Source organism: Chrysoperla carnea, chromosome 4 (genome assembly GCF_905475395.1).
Source record: "Chrysoperla carnea chromosome 4, inChrCarn1.1, whole genome shotgun sequence".
NCBI classification, from domain to species: Eukaryota; Metazoa; Arthropoda; class Insecta; order Neuroptera; family Chrysopidae; genus Chrysoperla; species Chrysoperla carnea.
The window spans coordinates 49,761,854-49,781,156 of record NC_058340.1 but is presented as its reverse complement, the minus strand read 5'-3'; the positions used below and the strand labels follow the sequence as shown (position 1 = coordinate 49,781,156).

The window sequence follows — 19,303 nt, the reverse complement described above, 5'->3', positions numbered from 1 at the left end:
TATCTGAGCACCCTGCGTATGCATTATGAGTTGTAGTTAATGACTCTTTTTAGATCTAGATACCGGTCTATAATTGGTGTAACATAAATACACCTTTCTGAATTAAAAAAAAATACTTTAATATTATTAATAATAAAATTAATTTATGAAATTTTCAAAAATTGATCTTTTTAATCGATATTCAAAAACGATTATGATAAGTATTGTTTGTTATTGTATTAAAATTAGTATTTACTTTTTATTTAATTCGTTGTGTGTATTATTATATTGTTTATACACACTTCAAAATAATTATTTATCGATATACAATTTATAGTCAATTAATTTTCGGGTTTCATTTCTTATTTTATAGTTAGTTTGGTTTCAATTTTTTAAGGCACAGTTTTTTTTAGAAGACGTTGTTATTCGACTCTTGAGAATGTTATGTACTTTTAAAAAAATATTTTGGCATATCTTGTACTTGAAATTCGCGACTCCAAAATAAAGCTAGCCTTGACTGGTTGAAATATGAAATGGAGAGGAGGGTGTAAACATTATTTTAGAACATATAATTAAATATCATAAAAAGGGAATTTCTACTGATTGACTTGCGAACTAGAGTTGTGAATGATTTAAAATAAATTATATGTCCTGTGGTTTTTTGTTTGTTTATACCATGGAGATAGATGTTTATACAATCTTCAACCGCCATTAAAGTGCTACCTATAGTTAATTGAAGTTGCGCATACCACAACATAACATGACTTGTGCATTATTTGATTTTAAACTTTGAGTCAAAGCAAAATTAAGAAAAATATTTAAAAAAAACAAATTGCATATGTGGGTTGAAGCCATAGAATAATAACTCAATTAAATGTCGATTGTGGTTTTCCCAGAAATAAGTCAAGCTTCCTTGATTTAAATTTCAGGAATATACCACAAGTAATATATTATTTTTATTAAGCCCTTAAGATTTTAAAGTAACTGGAAGAATATGAATTCTGTCACGTTTTTAAAAAATCGTGTCACTTTTGACCTGAAATTCCACTTTTGGCACAAAAACTAAGTAGTTTCGTCCAAACAGTTATCTAGGAAGTATTTTTGGTCGCTAATTACGAATCTGACATCAGTTTAACGAATTCTGTCACGTATTCCGAAAATCGTACTATTTTTGGCCAATAAGAAGTTTTCACTTTTTTTTCACATTTCAAGAACGACAAACTAGTATTTATTGCCCAAACTTTGTCCTAAGAGGTATTTTTGGCCGCTGTTTACGAATCCGATGTCCAATTACATGGATTCTATGATTTCTTCCGAAAATCGTGTCATTTTTAATAAACACTTAGTTTGCCGTTTTTGTGCCAAAAAAATGAAATTCTTGAACAAAATGGCACGGTTTTCAGAAGTCGTGGCAGAATCCGTGTAATCTGACATTGGATTCGTAAAGAGCAACCAAAAATACCTCCTAGAGCACAGATTCGACAGTAAATATTTAATTTGCATTTTTTGTGGCAAAAAAAAATGAAATTCTTGGCCAAAAATGGCACAATTTTCGAAAGAGGGGCAGAATCCGTGTAATCGGATATCGTATTCAAAATCAGCGGCCAAAAAAAATTTTTAATAGAGCAAATTTTGGATGATAAATACTTAGTTTTCGTTTTTGTGCCCAAAAAGTGGTAATTCGTGTCAAAAATGGCATGATTTTTAGAATACGTGACAGAAATAGTCTAATCAGACATCGGATTCGTAAACGGCGACTAAAAATACCAACTAGATGACAGTTTTAAGCCAAAATAAGCATTTTACAAAAATTAGGGCTACATATGCCCCCCACTGGGGCCCTATGCCCCCAGCCTTTCTTTCGACCCTTTCTTCCGGCTTATTAATAATTGTATTAAATTAAATATTTCTCGATTTTTGAACTAATCTTGCATACTTTAAACTTTATATTACTCGAACTCTAATCATTCATCTGTTCACACATTTTAACTGTCAATATATGTAAAACTAACATCAAATGACTACTAACTATTCGATTAAACGGAATAAAAAACAAGTCGTTTTTGACTTAGAAATAGGCATAATGTATGCTACAAATATAACGTTTAACATTCTCGAGATTTTACATATATTAAAAACATTTTCATTGATGTGCAAATGTGCAAAAAATAAGAATGTTTACCCAAAAAAATTAAATAAAAATAAAAGAATAACCTGAAAACATTAGATATTTAAAAATTGTAACATAACGTTAGTGCAGACTTTGACAGCAGTTCTATGATCACCAAAAGGTTTACGATTTCCTCCTTTTTTTGATTCGTAGAATCAATTTTTGCAGGTTTCATACTCATCCCTTAGATTAGTATTCAGCAAACTGCAATTCCCGAAAAAAAATATAAGAAATGACCTGATTTGTGGTTTGAAATAGAAAATTACCTTTTACTCGAGGTACTCGATATATAGGTCATTTCGTATGTTTTGAGCCATAGAGGAGAATTTTATGGTTTCAAACTGACCGAAGTCAAAACCATCAAAAATAGATTCAATGGATTACAAAAAATATAGGTAGGAAACGACATATATTTTAATTAAACCCTTGGGATCCTCAGAACCCGTTCCAGCGCTTGCACTACATCAATTGATATATACTCTTCAAATGAAAACTCCCTAAGTTTTATTATTTGTTTACTATATAAATAACAATCAGTAAAATATATTATATATTCTTCTCATATATAAATCTTATATAACAACTTTTATTTTAAGAACTATGAAATGGAGCATTATTTTGCACAGCCTTTGTGTCATGATCCAAAATCTTTTATTTTTTATTCTTTTGACTTTTTTTTCTATATTTGTGTGTATATATATACCCTGTAAGGTGTTGTTGCTTTTTTCATCATTTTATTATTTTCTTCATTAAATATGAATTATTCATTTATTCGATTTTATAAAATAATCAAAATGGTTTGTAGAATATTATTGAATTATTTCATGGAATGTATATATATTTTTTTTTTTTTTGGAATGTTTTGGAATTTTTTTTTAAATGTTTATTGTTAATTCACACGAAAATTAATTATTGCGTCAATAACTTAATTAAGTGGCCTCATTTGTTAGCTTACAACTTGCTACAAAATTTCGAGGGATTATAATTGTTCCTTAGAGTAAAATGGGCAAGTAATTTTTTATTAATGAGTTACAGGACCTCTGTAGCTCTCAAGTCTCTCTCGAATCATAATGTCTTTAATTGAATCATCACATCTCTAATGTTTCTTTACTATTTTACTATTCGTAATAACAGAACTAATAAAGTTAACAGCTTATGCTTAAAACAAAAATTGATCAAAGTTAAATTTTTAGCTTTAAAGCCATAAAATAAAATTAATCCAGTAAGGTACATAGAAGTTTGCGGTAAATCGAAGACAGGACATGTTCCCAACATACTTCAATTAAGTTTCCCCCTTCAGTTTTCGAAAGGAATGATTGCCATCTTGTTCAAAAACCAGTTCAAAAACTTTCTAAATATTCAAAATTTGAAAAAAGTTGTTACAAAATATTAACCTCAACGTTTTTTCTTAAAACCATTTCACGTAATGATCGCCTCTAATGGAATTCGAGGATTTACTTAAAAAAAAGAAGTGACATGCTTCGATTTAACGCATACCCTCTACTTTTAGATGATATTAAATATGTTTTATACAATTTTTTCCAGTCCAAATAAAGTTAATGCTAATTAATGTAAAGCCAATGTTACAAAATGATGGACGGCTTAATTATTTCAAATTTATAAACATCGAAGAGTTAGTTAAAAATAGAAAATTATATCGATTCCTTGAAGTTGTACTATACTAATATAAAAATTAATTGTTTTGGTGAAAGCTCAAAAACCTACAATAATTCATACTTTTTTTTTAAATATCAAAGTCTGAATGCAAAATCTGAACATTGAATTTTATATGAAAATATAATTAGCGTAGTTATAAATAAGCCAATATCGTTGGTTAACGAAATGGTAAGCCGTAACTACTGCGAATGTGTTAGTTTTAATATATAAGCAAGATTTTTGTAATTTCTTTGAGAAAAACAAAAATAATATAAAAGTGAAACTCTATTCCAATATTAAGAAAATTTAACGCAGTTCAGCAGACATTTGAATTATAAAAATAAACTGACAATACTGTCTTAAGAAAATATCTTCTGCCAAATAAATTGACAGCACACAAAAAATCATGATCCATTTGGTAGAAACCAATTATTATTCATAAATAAACAAATTAAATTAGAAAATAATTCAAGTTCAAGACACAAATATTTTACGAATACATCATATAATTTTTCAACACGTGACTTGATATTAATTATGAATTGTTATTCAATTTTTTTTTACTAACTGAACAATCTATGAGCCACAGTCAACAAAATATGACCCTCTATACAAAATGCTCTTTTACTATATTTTAGAATTAGCAGATTAGTTTATTCGAATTTGTAATTGTCAATCAAATCAGACTTTTGAATATTTTTGCAAGACTTTATTTAATAAGCTGTTTTAAACGCCAACATATTGCTGATATGGGGCGGCGATCAAATCGGTCTGATAAAATTCCTTGGTTCTCCCATGGTTATAGCAAAAATTACCTGAGTTCTATGTCTCCTAATTTTTTGAAAAATACAGAAATGAAAACAAGACTCTTAGTAAGCTTATAGTTTAAAATTACAGATAATTCTACAAAGGCGATCTTATAAATTTCCTCTATTTAAGGACCACATGTATACGGTCGGTCATCTTTACATCTACCATCCATAAACCACAATTAATTTTTTCAGCTGATATTGGAATTAAATCCCATTAGTATTGTACAGTTCTAATGAATTAATAAAACGCATTAAACTCTTTAGTGGACTGATTTATATCACTTAAAATAAGTTACACTTGTTTAAGCATAAACTTACAGTAAAGTGGAAATTGATTTAAACAATAATTAAAAATGTTATCAATAATATTCTACAAAAGCATGCAAAAAGTAATATAAAAAAAAACCATAGTACATCGCTATCTTATACTATTTTGTCCGATATATTTCTTAAGAACATCAAATGATTGTTCAGCCACATTCTGAACGATTTCAACCAATTTATCAGTTGATTCAGCATGCCGTTCAGTTGTTTTTTTTATTGCTTCTGTTGTAAGTATATTTCGTTCATGTAATTTAACATTACGATCATAAACACTAATCAATTTTTCATTTAAATTGATGCTGCGTTCACATGCTGATGTAACACGTTCACATAAGTTCGCAATACGTTCACATGCATTTGCACAACGCTCATTTGCTTTTGCACTTTGTTCAACAGCATTTGCAATACGATTTAATGTATCTTTTATTCTTACATTATCGTCATTATTTGTTGTATCAATATTTATTATTTTTGTTGCATCAGAATTATTTGGTGTTGATGTTTGATATTGATAGTCATGTGAATGTACTGATGTATCAGAATATAAACGCTTTCGTTTCTTCCATGTTTCTTAAAAGAAAAATTTATATTATAGCCTTATAAATATTTTCGCCAACAAGATGTTTTTAAGGGAGATTCGCAATTTTAACCCATTTACGGTATCACATCGGACCCTATGGTCTAAGTGTGTCCCACCCCAGGACAGCCACTCTAACTTAACCTAACCTAAAGGAGATTTGCCATTTAAATTTATTATGATTATAGCTTCTTTTGTGATTAACCAATCAAAAAATAACTTAACAAAAGTTGCAGAGTTTGATAGGGTAAATCATTTTTTGACATTAAATTAAAATTGTAAAAAACTGATTAAAACCCTCAACTAACTCCCAAAAATGAGGGTTAGGTACGCCCCTGAGAGGACGATTTTTTTTTACAAAGTTTTACAACCTAATAAAATTAAAAATTGTGGAAAATTTCAAAAATGCATTAATTTTTTCCTTTTAGATATTTAGTTGAATTGTATTAAAGAGATAGAATAACACTTTAAATTAGAAAATTGATTCTCATAAAAAACCAACATTTTTTATTTAAAATTTTTTTCGAAAATCGTTAGATTTCGAAATTAATGCTACTTAAAAACATGTCATTATTGCATTTAATCGAAAGAATCATGGCTTTGACCTGCAATTCTAGTTTCAAGATCATTTGACCATGATCTTCTAATGATCTTGAAAATTTACCTTAGCTTAAAAGTTATTAACACAAACACGAATGTCCTTTATTGTTCTTAACTAAAAAAAATTTCTAAAGCTAGCATATTTTCTTTCGATTAAATGCAATAATGACATATTTTTAAGTCACATTTCCTTCGATAGCAAACGATTTTCAGTTTTCCAATAATAGATAATTTCCAATAATAACATAGGAGTAGGGAAGAATTTAAAAATCTTGAAAATTGCATGACTTAATGACCCCAGTGTGATAAATGTTATTTCTCTTTTAATAATTTTTGTATTTATCTAGGCAAATCCTGTAGCCTGATTAACGATTTTAATTTAATCTGATTTTATTTTTTATTTTAAGTATTGGCAGCAGGATTGAAAATCTTTTGTAAATGATTTTTTTGGTTACTGAATTTCTCGTTTATCAAGTATTTTTATGAAGAATGAATGGGGACACACTGTAGACCTATCTGAGGCAGTAATTTAAGAAGTTACACATATAGTTTAGTGTTTATTAGAATTTTGTTATTATAAAAAGATCAATTTAAAAAAAATTATTTTTTTTATTTAAAAGGTCTCGTATAAAATACTCCCAACAGATGAAATGGACACTTCAAACTTTATTCAGCTACTTCTCAATGAATATTACAGGAGTAAATACCAAAAACCTTCTCGAAAAATTCTTAGATAAATTGACGAAATTAAACAAGAAAAAATCTCTGTAGAAAATAATTAAATTAAAATAAAACCAAATTTTCCTTTAATTTAATTAGTTTATAAATTAATACCGTAAAACTATTTTCAGTAAACAAGGAGGCTATGATTTATTTTGGCATTAGTGAAAAAAAATTGTGCAAAATAATTCTAAACGCAAAGAAAAGAAATAATTATCCCTCTAAGTGCTCCAAAAATGGTATGTAGCTTTAATTTTTTTTAAATAACAATCGAAATAATGAAGGGTTAATTTAAAGTAATATTAAAATTTCTCACCAATTGAAATAGCTGAAGATAATCCATTTCCTGATTTAATTTCAACATTTGGTGATTGTTCGTCATCCTGTGCTATAACAGGAATACAAAAATCAGCAGTGTTAAATGGAGTATCATCATCTGAACTATCTTCTGACATGTCCTCTTCGGGATCTTCTACTTCTTGCTTAACTGAATATTGCTGTACTCTATTAAAAATAATTTGAAATTAAAAATAAAATCTTCGTTTCAAATGAGTTATCTACGATGATCTAATATGATTCCGTTGAATTATTCAGTCTGGAATGTATCGTTGAAATTCGAATACCCTATACAACAAAATTTTTTGTTCTAACAAGGCAAAAATTGCTTATGGTAACTTGTACAAGCGTAGAATATCACTAACAGAATTTATGGATAAACGGGACGTAAAAAAGTTAAAAATCGAAATTTATTACAAAGTGTTTTGATAGGGATTCCGCTACGTTAAAAATTCTGCAAGGTCATACAAACACTTCTACGAAAATGATGCATTTAGGGAAAAAATTAGTTTTTTAACACTTATAAAATAATGGTGAATACGTAAAGTTTGTTCCAAAAAAATATTTTATCGATAAAATTTTATGGGGAGATTACGATAAAAATTTCTGTCAACTTGCCCCACCCAAATGTCTTTATAGGCAATATTTGGCACATCATAAACATATTTTGATATTAACACACACAAAAATTAATTTGGAGGACCCTCGACAATTATCATAATGATAAAACAGGTTATATAAAATGCTTCATTTTCCTTATTTTCCAGTCAAATTAGTCCATAAAATATAAGTAAGGTTACAAAAATTCCCATAGAGCTAAAAATTGGTATTAATGTTCAGAATACTATTATAAATGAATTGTGAAAAGTCCCCATCAATCCCCCTTGTGCAAAAAATTTTATTGAGGGGGGAAGTTTGCAAAAATAGGCTTTTCGCGTTTTTCAGCAAAACGATGAGTTTCAGAGCAAAAGGGGGATTGATGGGGACTTTTCACAATTCATTTACAATAGTATTCTGAACATTCATACCAATTTTTAGCTCTATGGGAATTTTTGTAACCTTCAAAGTGTAATTTGACTAGATAATTATGTTTAACATTATATTACTTCATCAAAAGTAAGCACATTCGTAACTCCTAAAGCAGAATACTATTATCTTAAAAGTTTGATCATATATTTATTAAAAACCAATATATCTATCAAATTCCTGTACGTCACACTAAATGACAGATTGTCATCATGACAATGTCATGAATCTGTTTTGTTTTAATTTTAAACATATTTATTAAATATAACAAATTCGAATTTTCTTAAGATACATAATGGCAAATCCAAATTCGATTAGTCATCATTAATAATTAATAAAAACTATAAATATTAACATACTGTGTAAAAAATGTTCTCAAATCTGATCCAATCTCGTAATCTGGGCAGCCATCAAATTGCTCTTGCTTACAGATGAATGATTCGTTACTCTCATTTTTAAACGAGGCCATTAATTTCAATAAACGTTCCTCCAATGATGTTAACAAACAAGGGAAACGTCCATCAGCAGGAGTTTCTTTAAATTGTCGTATTTTTGCACTCTTAGTGCGAGTATTATGCTTCCAATCCGACCAACACTATAAATTTTTTAACATACATAACAAATTGAAGAGAAAATAAATAATTATTAGAAACTTACTTTCATCCATTTACTAGTTGCTTTACTTGGTCCAGCAGTGTCCGAATTTAAAACGTGTGCAAGTTCTTCCCAATGTTTCTCATAATTTGCTCGTTTCGTATTAGCATGTCGACCCGAGGCTATATCTGGGTGTTTTATCATAAAATCTAACATTAATTCATATTGTCGTTGCGTTGTTCGAGCATCCCGTTTTTTTGATACATAATGAGACATTTTTTATCACATTTAAAACAAATTAAATAAATTTTATTTACTAAAAATAACAGTAAATAATAAATAAGGGAATGTACTTGACAGCTGACAACGTGTCAAAAATAATATGTCAAACTCACAAATACTTTAACCTTAAGTTGGTATCGCAATATTGCTTTCTTCTTTAAACCAGTACACCTGAAACAAATTTTAACTTAGTTATACAACTTGCAATAAAACTTAGGTGAAAATGTAAATTGTCAAATTATTTTTACGCAAATAAATGTTGTTAAAGGTAATATTTAATAATTATTTCGTTTAAAATATTAAATTTAATGATCAACTTACGATAGCTGTTCTGCACAATATTCACCTGTTCGATATGTTTATGAATGAATAATTGGCAACCGTTAATACGCACAAATTAACAGTTGCTTTACGAACTACGCTACCTTTTTTAATGTTTATTTACGTTTTAGAAAATTGTTTTCGTCAATTAAAATAACTCTTTTCAAAAGTTTCCAGAGAAACGTTATTGTTGTAATCAATTTCATTTTTTTTTTAAATACCTAACGATAACCTTTTTCGTAATTGTTTTTATATCTATTCTGTAATATTAATGTATAGTAAATATTTATTATCTAATACTTTTAATAAAAATTTTTCTCATTTTGCTTCTACTTTTGGTATTCTTCTTGAAAGAATGTTATTCTTTTTATTCTCACGCCCCCTTACCTATAACGATACAGTGTTACATATTTCATATTTGTAAAATCTTTCAACCAGAAAATTTAAAACAATAGTTTGTTCAACATCTTTTATGAAATCTATGGGATCTATGGAAGAAAGAATAGGTGTAAGTCGAATAACTAATGTAAATAAATTTATATTATTAACCCAAAAGTATGACATTCCCGGAGCCCCACACCCTATTTAAAAAAATTTATCTTTATTTGGGTTCGACTCACATTAGGTAAATGTGAGTAGTGAAGCAAATATTTTTCAATGTTTATTATTTTTTAACCTGAACAAAATTAGTCAAAGACGGCGAGATATCTGTTGTGTTGTGAGAATTCATCATATCGCACACGAGAGAATCCCCATAAATACGAAATAGAGTTGAATCCAAAAAGTAGGTACGCGAAAAATACTTTGACTACCTTATGTGTTTGTTGTAATGATTTAATACAGAATTAATATTTTGTAAAATAAATATTTTTCTATTTACATAAAAATAATCGAGCTAACTAGTATGACTGATTAGGTCGAAGTATTCAAAGAAATAAAAATCGTAACGGGTAATCCCTAACAGCTGCATCTTTACCACGCTTATTGTTAAAATGTTAATAGTAAAAAAATATTAAAATTTTTGTAATTACTTATAATCTCGAAGACTTTATTGTTTACGTTTTGAATCATATAATAGAATGTTGTTGATTTGAACAGTTTGAACTTTGAAGTGATCCAAAGTCACTGATAAACGTCTGCGTAAAACGTAAATGAGATTTCATTGAAGTGAATGTCATTTTTACGTAAAGACGGCAAGTGGTTCAATTCAGCACCATTCGGATTCTGGTCATTTTAAAAAGAAAAGAGATAATTCCTTACATGGATTATCTATAATAAACACAGTTACAGGGTTACAATAGTAAAAAGAGACAGAAACGGTCAGGACTGTAGTTTTCAGCGATATATATTTTTAGCGATATTTTTTTACAGCAGTAATTTATCCGAAAAAGAAAGTCAATTTTTTAAATTTTAAAAAAAAGAGTGATAAAATGAAGTTTTACCGCAGGAAAAAACCTGTAGAACAGAATAAATTTTGAAATTTTTCATATCTTTTACAGTAGTTCCACAATCATTGGTACCAGCTAAAGTGACTCACAAGATCATCGCTAAAAATTACAAAAATTCTGGAAAAGTTTATTTCTTTTTTAAAAGCGCTTGCCCAGTTAAAGTACAGCTTTAAAATTTTTGTACTCCAATTTTTGAAAACAATTTTCAATTGTTTGTATTTTTTGTAAAGTGAAACATGAATTTTTTTTAAATTTATTTTTAATAATGAAATATGATTTCGTTTATTGTAAAAAATGAACATATTTATTGAACAGATTTTTATATTCTAAGAATCTTACTTTAAACAATACTTAAATTATACATTTTATCATAAACTTAAACTAAGAGAATCACAAATAAATAATATATATTCTATTTACAAGTTTAAAATTAAAAAACTTTAAGCACGTAAAGCTTCTTGAAGTTTTTTTCTTGCTAGAGTAACTCTTTCTTCTTGTCGTCGAATGTCTTCTTCGCCAACCTGAACAGCTTGAACAAGAGGTTGTTCTGGATTTAAAAATACACCAGGATTTTTATCCAATGCCGATTTAGGGCCAGTTTGTCCAATTACCGGCTGAACAGAAACATGTAATGCAGTGGCCACGGATTGAAGAATTGTTTCTTCACACACATGTGGCCCAACCTAGAACATAAAAAATTGTACAGTAATACAAAAATCTTAATTTATACCTCTTTTAATAAATAAATCAAATTTCAAATAGTTAAAAAAGTTATTTATTATTTTAAATTAATCAAGTGGTCGATATTTGAATTGAGGAAATAATCGTTATTTCAAAATTAATCCAATCTCATTATGATTTAGATTTGTTTTTCCAGAACTTTTGAATATCCACAAAGTGCACCTCTTAACATATAATAAAATCGCAAACTGATTAAGTGGCGAAAGCCAGAAAAAAATTTATAAAAATTCCTCAATTTATATTAGAAAATAAATCTTGATTCAGTTCATTGTATGATTGTCATCAAATACTTTATTCATTCATACATTTGATACATAGATTTTCGTACGACCTACCCTTGGAATTTTTATAGGAACATGCTCATCTGCTGTTAATAATAACAGAAATACAAAAAGATAAACAAAAGTCGACTTGAAGGCGACTTATTGAGCTATTGTAGATCTCAGCCATTTTACATTGAATTTTAAGAGAAGTTTCGACCACGTAATTTGTTTAATTGTTTGATACTTCTGTATCGTACTAAAATATATAAAAATCTTAACGACGTATCCTCCTTATAATTATAATTAATTCTTTTTAATTTTTATATAAGGTTTTATGTAAATCGAATGACTAATCTGTTCGGCATTAAACTTCAATCAACTTTGTTTCAGTTTATAGATAAACGCCAAATAAGAATTATTATTATTGAACTAGGATAAATTTGTTTTTTGAAGGAATCCCAACAATTATATTCATAATTTTTCAGACCAGATATTAGTGTGTATCAAATCTGCATTTTTCGTTCTTTTTTGTTTCCTCGTCTTTAAAAACATGAAAACTGTATTAGATTTATTTTGAGATGTCAAAGAAAAATATTATTTTTACATTTTTTACATGAAATTTAAAATATATTTTAATTAAATCCTTATGTGTTTACCGGTTTTAATCCTTTCGGCAACTGCATAGCACCAAATTCAATTCCATCTAAATCGCAAGCTCGTAATCCTTCGAGACGTTTTTCCCAAAATAATTGCTTCGGTTTTTCTTGCGGACCATGTTTAAAATCTGTTTTCACTTTACCTTCCTGTGTTTTATAAACTGTGACTGGCTGTTTGAATATAGATGCAGTTTGACGTATTGGTGGGACTAACGATGCATCGTTTCTGACACCACGGCTAAAATGTATAATTTAAGCTTAAAATAACTTTTCAATAATGTAATTGAAATGTTTTTTTTTATTTTGCTGATAATTTTTGAAACTTGTATAAATATTTTACTTCTTGGTCATGAAGTTCCTCTCGTTCTCTATATTCTACAAAACTTTGGTTTGACAACTTAATGAGTAATATTTTGTAAGATAAGTTTGATCCTACGGAAAAAATGTTTCAAATAAAAGTTTCTGGATTCCAAATAGTACATCTTATAGTGACCTTGAATTTTATTTTAAAGACAGTTTGGGCTGAGATAGACAGTCATTACAAAAGTTAATCCATATAAAAAAAACTTCTAAGAAGTAAAATAGATAATTATTATTTCAAAAATAGGTAATATTTTATCTCAATAGTTATTCAATTTTATTTCAATAAAAATTATTCAATTTTTTGATTAAAATAATGTAAAATAAAAAAAATTTTACGTGGAAGTATTCGTTGCGCGTAGAATCGATTTTAAGGCCACTATTAAATATGAGTTTTCACACAAGGATTTTATCATTTTTGTATTAATATAGGCAATATTAATACATAATGATCGTAACATTGTGTGAAAAATCATATTAATAATATAGGGTGGTCCAAGTTATAACATAAGCACTTCATTAAATGATAGATAACGTTAAAATAATAAAAATTTCTCGTTACACTTATAGTCGGAAAGCGTCTTTTTCTAAATGACGGGAGGTTGAAATTTTGATAGGAAAATGATATTTTTGTGAATATTTCCAAAACTTCTGCTTAGAAAAACCAGGAATTTGACAGTATAAGCTAAAAATCTTTCGTGATTTACGGCTTATGTTGATAAATTACGAAAACCAGCGGTAGTGACATGAATCTCCTATTCCGCTGAATTTATTTCGAATACAATACGTTATGTAGTGCTTGGATCATTGTGTAACGAATTTCGAATTTGTCTATGTAGCCGTTTTGTTAATACTCACCGTAATATGATTTATTTCTAAAATTTCAATATTCTGTATCTAGAAAAGAACGCTTTCCCGTCTATAAGTGTACTGCGAAATTATCATTTTCGTAACGTGATGATTAAGTCCTGCTGGTATAACTTGGACCACCTGTATTATAAAACGATATAGAATTTATTTATATTTTCGAGAGCGGTATTAAATTTCGGTTCTACACGCAACGAATAGAGTATGTATGAATTGAACACAAATCACACATCAAAATAAAGCACAAAATATGTTATTTGAAGCAGAATAGAATTGGAAAATTAGTATTTAAAAAGCAAATAAAAATCTCATGCATATTTGTTAAATATTCTAATGAAGAAATTCTACATAATGAAATTTTGATAATAATTTACAAATAATAATGTAACTTTTGTTTTTCCTAACTTTATGAAAATATACTTAAACTTACTCGGTTTAGCTTACTTTTTTTAGCTTTGCTAGCTTTTATTCCCGAATTATCTCTACTTTTTTATTTACAATAATTACAACTAATAGAAAAACGACTACTCTCTTGCTTTTCTTTTCGTTGGAAATGTAGCAGCTATTTTACCGAGCCGAAAAGAACAACAACCACTTTCTTCATATCGAATTACAATTTGGTACACTAAAGCTATTGTTATTGTACCTATAATTTTTTTACGTTTATAACATCAGCACTAAGCTAATAAAATATAATCTAACGGTTAATACATAGAACAATAATTGAAACAACTTTATTTACATTTAATTTCACAATAGAATTAAGTATGTGAATTTATTCACTGGACACCCTATATAACAAAAATAAGTCTACTACTATCTATCAAATTAAGTAAAGGAGGCTACAAAATAGTAAATAAAAAGTTTTACAGTATTTCAATACACTAGAAAATTATTGCTGCCCATAATGCATCTCTTTTTTTTTTTTTTAATTTTTAAGGAAAAATTCGGAAAAGGTCAGGGTATCAGATAAAAAAAAGGGCAACTGATTGGTATCAATTGGCCAACAACAAAAGAACGTTTTTTTTCCGACACTCTGGCCGATTCTGAATTATTTTTAAATAGCGAAGGTCCCGTTAATATATATTCTTCTAAAATAAATATTTTAGTTAAATTTAATGAATTATTTTGATTGAAAATTTAATTTTTTATAAAACACAGATCGTTAATAATTTTATTTTCTCTATATATTGAATGAAACGCATTTTTTAAAAGGGTCAATAAACCAACTACGTTGGGGGATCAAAAAATGTATTATAAACACTGAAACTAATTATAGTTTAAATATATTTGATTTCGAAGAAGCTTTATGTTGTTATTGCAAACCTCTTGTTTTCAAATAAAAATAGTTTACCAAATTAAAATGATCTATTTGGAATAAAAAATATGCAAAAGATTTATAGCCGCATATTCTAGGTACTGGGATACGTAGAGGATTCCTACCTAGTCTAGTAACAAAAAAAAAGTTCATGCTTATAAAAGCTTAAAGGATGCAATTATTTTTCAAAAAATTAATGTAGAATAATAATTTGGTGTAAAATGTAGATAATACCACTGCAAGAATTTAGATCATAGTTAGTGTACAGGCCAAAGGGGGTTTGCCCCATATTCAGTGTGCCTTTTATTGCCCAAGTGTTTCCTTGACATTTTGATCCAGAATTTTGAGGACGAAAATTCCAAAATTCACAGCATCATTGTTTATAAAACATTTTTATAATAAAAAAATTTTTTGCATACTTTGCTAGTAGAATTTGGGCGAAAAAAGGCACACGGAATACGGAGTGAATTATTCTTGGATGCTGTACTCAGTGATATCTTGCAAAAATTAGGTTTGTTGTACAAAGCAGGATTCTTCAGTAGATATTTTATTTATATTTCAAAACTTTCGTTTTTGGGGTGTAACTGCACACGCGACTACACTAGAAATTGCGATCGCGAGTTTAAGACATTACAAAAACACGAACATGTTTCAAAATAGCCTTATAAACCACGATTTCCATTTCAATTTATCGTACTTTTTTCACTGATTTTTTTGACTAAACAATTAAAAATTGATCGAAAATTTTTAAAAGTTAAAGGCTGTGGTGTAAGGAAGCCAAATTGATTTTTGCCTCAATTTTATATTCGACAAAAAATGTAATTTAAATTGATGAAAATCAGCTACAAATAAAATTCTTTGACATTTCTAGAATTACATGGTAATTTTAAACATACTCAAGTTCTCTGATAATTCCTAATTTTTCAAAAACTAATTTAAATATCGACAAATATAAAAAATACATCCGAAGAAACCTACAAAGAACACTCCTATATGTTTTGCAGGATGAACATAGTTTTATGTCTCTAAAGACTGGCGTAGTATTCGAATAACTCAAGCCATTTGTGACAAATCGGTGTAAAATGCAATAGAACCTTTAAAAACTGATTTCAAATCGAGTAAACTCTGAATAATATTATATTCAAAATCGGCTCTATTCCACTCAACCTTAAAGTTTCTATCGTATTTTTATCCAGATTTGGAGACTTTTCACAAAATACTTGTTCTTTAACATTTGATTTTATAAAATGATTTTATGTGTGCATCGTGTTAAAATAATAATTCAAACTTATAAATGTGTTGGTTTCGTAGGACGGTGATTTTTTAAAATTAAAACTTATTAAAAAAATAAATAATAAAACTGAATTAGAATTCCATATGATAATATTAGTAACTACCTGTAATCAAACTGAGTACCCCTTTGCAACTTGTTTTTTCGCAAGAGCATAGAATTGAATTTGCCAGTGTGGAAATCAAACATTGCCAGATCAATGGAATCACCAAAATATCGTGCCAATTGTGGCTTGCTGCGAAACTTTTGTCCATTGGGACTGTAATACGTAAGCAATAATAACTGTCGAGTGTTTAATATATTTATTTTTACAATATGAAATTATATATTTTGAATTTTTTTTTTTTTAAATATATCAAAAAATGAAGTAAAACCGTTTTAGAGGATGCAACAAAAAGAAGACATGCACGAAATCTATACATAACAGAAAACTTATTTTAACTCTCAACTTTTCTGTCTAACACCCGGTTGTAAATTTTGTGTGTGCCTCTATTTTTTTTTAAATGCTGCATTCACAAATATATTGTTTTAATAGGCGGCATCTATTAATTACGTGGGCTCAAATTGTGGGAGGTGATTTAAATATAACCACATCAAATCTCATTTGAAGGGAGGGAGCATAATCGAAAATATCACGTCAACTTTTTAAAAATATAAATTATTTCACAGGTAATCAAAAAAATTATTTTATTGTTCATTTTGCCTTAAACAATTTTAGCGTAAATATTACGTAATGAATGAGGGGGAGTACAAGCAAATCTCATCTAAACAGGGAAGACTCTAAATTGAACAAGAAAAACCTCACGCAATTAATATAAATGCCCCCTCGTGGGCATTGTATAAATAGCCCCGAGAACTATTTTAAGATAAAAGACATGTTGATTTTTTTAATATTTTAGCTAGAGGCACAAATGAAGGCTGTTGTAAGGTACAAGATTGTCTAAAAATTATTCAAAAGACATTATATGATAGTTAAACATTCAATCAAAGAAAAGTTTCGTTTATTCCAGTTTTTCTTAAGGGCTAGAACCTAATTTGAAAATAGAACATGTGACAATCCATGGTACTTTACATTTTTATTAATATTTACTAATTCTATTTTTCCTGGAATACACTCTCAAAGCGTTTTTGTAGCATCCTATATTTCAAAATATTACACCAAAAAAGTATATAATCATTAGTATTATTGATTAATAGTGCGAGATATAAGCCTGCAAATTTCTAAAAGTTGTAAAATATGGGTTCAATTTTGCCATTTGGCAACGAAACCTAAAAATAGTACACACATTTTTTGTGCAGAATTTTATGAGAATGATTGTTTTATGTTGGATTAAAAACAACAAACGTACCCGTTTAGAGTCTGAATTCTAGTAAAAATAATGAGTACTATATAATATTAAAACACAATTAGTTCCACATCGAATACTAAAACATTAATTTTTAAGTTTCGATTTGGATTGATGTAAAATTATATAATCTGGTTTACTAATCGCTTTGTTCGTAGTTATCTTAGACGAGAAAGCAAGAATCGATCACTACCTCCCAAATCCGGATACGTATTCTGCAGAAATATTATATAAATCCTATCTTCATAAAAATGAATAGTATTAAAGAAACTAGAAAATTAAATGTTACGTAGAATTAGGTACCCAAATAATTTTTCAACCTTCCATATTTTTTATCTAAACACTAAAATGTTTGAAAATATTATTTCAGAATATTAGGAGAAAGCTTCGAAAACATGCATTAAGTAGCTAGAATGAGAACATTGATTTTTAGAAAAATCGTACACTTTCGAATCTAAATATACCTGTAGTAATACACATCTACTTTTCCAGCAGATAATCCTGTTTTCCGAAGTACTTCTTCCCTTTGCCATCCTTTGGGTAACGAATTACAGTCATATTTCTTCTTTTCAATTGTAATGCTTGCCATTATTTATATCCAACTGTCACTTAGCAAAAATCCTAAATTTGGTTAAGAACAAAAATATATATTAATTATTATAAATAAATGAATTAAATGATAATTATTAATTAGCATACATTTATTCCACAGTATTCAGTAATATTTTTGTATGAAATAAAAAACAATTAAATCAATAGTTTTATCAAATGTAATAAATGCACATGAAAGTAATTGCAGATTATCGAACAGTATCAAACACAATCACAAACTATAAACAAGAACCACAAACTTATAGACTAATGTAGACTGATAAAGTTTCTCGGCCATCTATAAACCTTTTCAAGCTAACGTTATTTTGCCCCCCGCAAAATTTTTTTTCGGGTTATTTAATTATAAATCTTTTTTAATCCATTGTTCGTCGTTTGTTCTTCATTGTTTGATTATTAAAATTATTTGTTAGATTGTTGTTTATTTATTATTTGCCATTAAGTTAGCCCCCCCCCCTCTAACTATTGATTTCCTCTTTTTAGTTCCTTAATCTATTTTAAGGAATTATTGATTGTTCGTTTATAAATAGCAATTGTTGGATTATAAATATTTCATATTTATTAATTATTTATTTTTTTCATTAATTCAATTGCAGAAGCTTTTCCTCTTTATTGCGCATGCGCGCGTTGTAAATTAAATTCGTTATATATATTTTAAATTTTGTTTTATTTTTTTAAATTTTCTACCCTATTTTTTCTTTCAGAACAAAATTATGAATTAATTAATTTTTTAATAAAGGTAATTATTAAGTTAATTATATGGTTACTAACAAGACGGGTGGCTGTGTGAGTATAAAATTTTTATTAATCAAATTAAAAAATCGCTCGTTAAGACTAAAATTTGAAATTTTGTTACCGGAGAATATGTTATATATTTTATCCCACTTTTTTTATAATATATTCGCCTATAACAAAATATTAAAATAACACTTATTTTTTTTGCTTTTTTGTTTTGTAGATGCTAAAATTTATTCTTGTTAAATGAAATTTTATAAGATTTTGAAATA

The 19,303-nt window shown here is 27.8% G+C and overlaps 2 protein-coding genes across 3 annotated transcripts; both read right to left on the bottom strand.

Annotated features, from left to right (window-relative positions):
• Nucleotides 1-4,876: 4,876 nt before the first annotated feature.
• On the bottom strand, nt 4,877-9,451 carry LOC123298123. Its single transcript, XM_044880031.1, has 5 exons — nt 9,398-9,451; nt 8,858-9,247; nt 8,560-8,795; nt 7,155-7,342; nt 4,877-5,511 (listed from the first exon to the last, which is right to left on the bottom strand). Exons 2-5 carry the CDS (start codon nt 9,068-9,070, stop codon nt 5,036-5,038), a joined length of 1,113 nt encoding a protein of 370 aa, XP_044735966.1. The 5' UTR covers nt 9,071-9,247; nt 9,398-9,451; the 3' UTR covers nt 4,877-5,035.
• A 1,675-nt stretch (nt 9,452-11,126) lies between these two features.
• Nucleotides 11,127-18,518, bottom strand: LOC123297893 (methyl-CpG-binding domain protein 2). Of its 2 annotated transcripts, XM_044879710.1 has the most exons (5): nt 18,387-18,518; nt 18,152-18,308; nt 16,448-16,600; nt 12,506-12,743; nt 11,127-11,528 (listed from the first exon to the last, which is right to left on the bottom strand). In XM_044879710.1, the coding sequence occupies exons 2-5, from the start codon at nt 18,274-18,276 to the stop codon at nt 11,286-11,288; spliced, it is 759 nt and encodes a 252-aa protein (XP_044735645.1). In that variant the 5' UTR covers nt 18,277-18,308; nt 18,387-18,518; the 3' UTR covers nt 11,127-11,285. The 2 variants fall into 2 exon arrangements, with proteins under 2 accessions (XP_044735645.1, XP_044735646.1); XM_044879711.1 differs by lacking the exon at nt 16,448-16,600.
• Nucleotides 18,519-19,303: the final 785 nt, after the last annotated feature.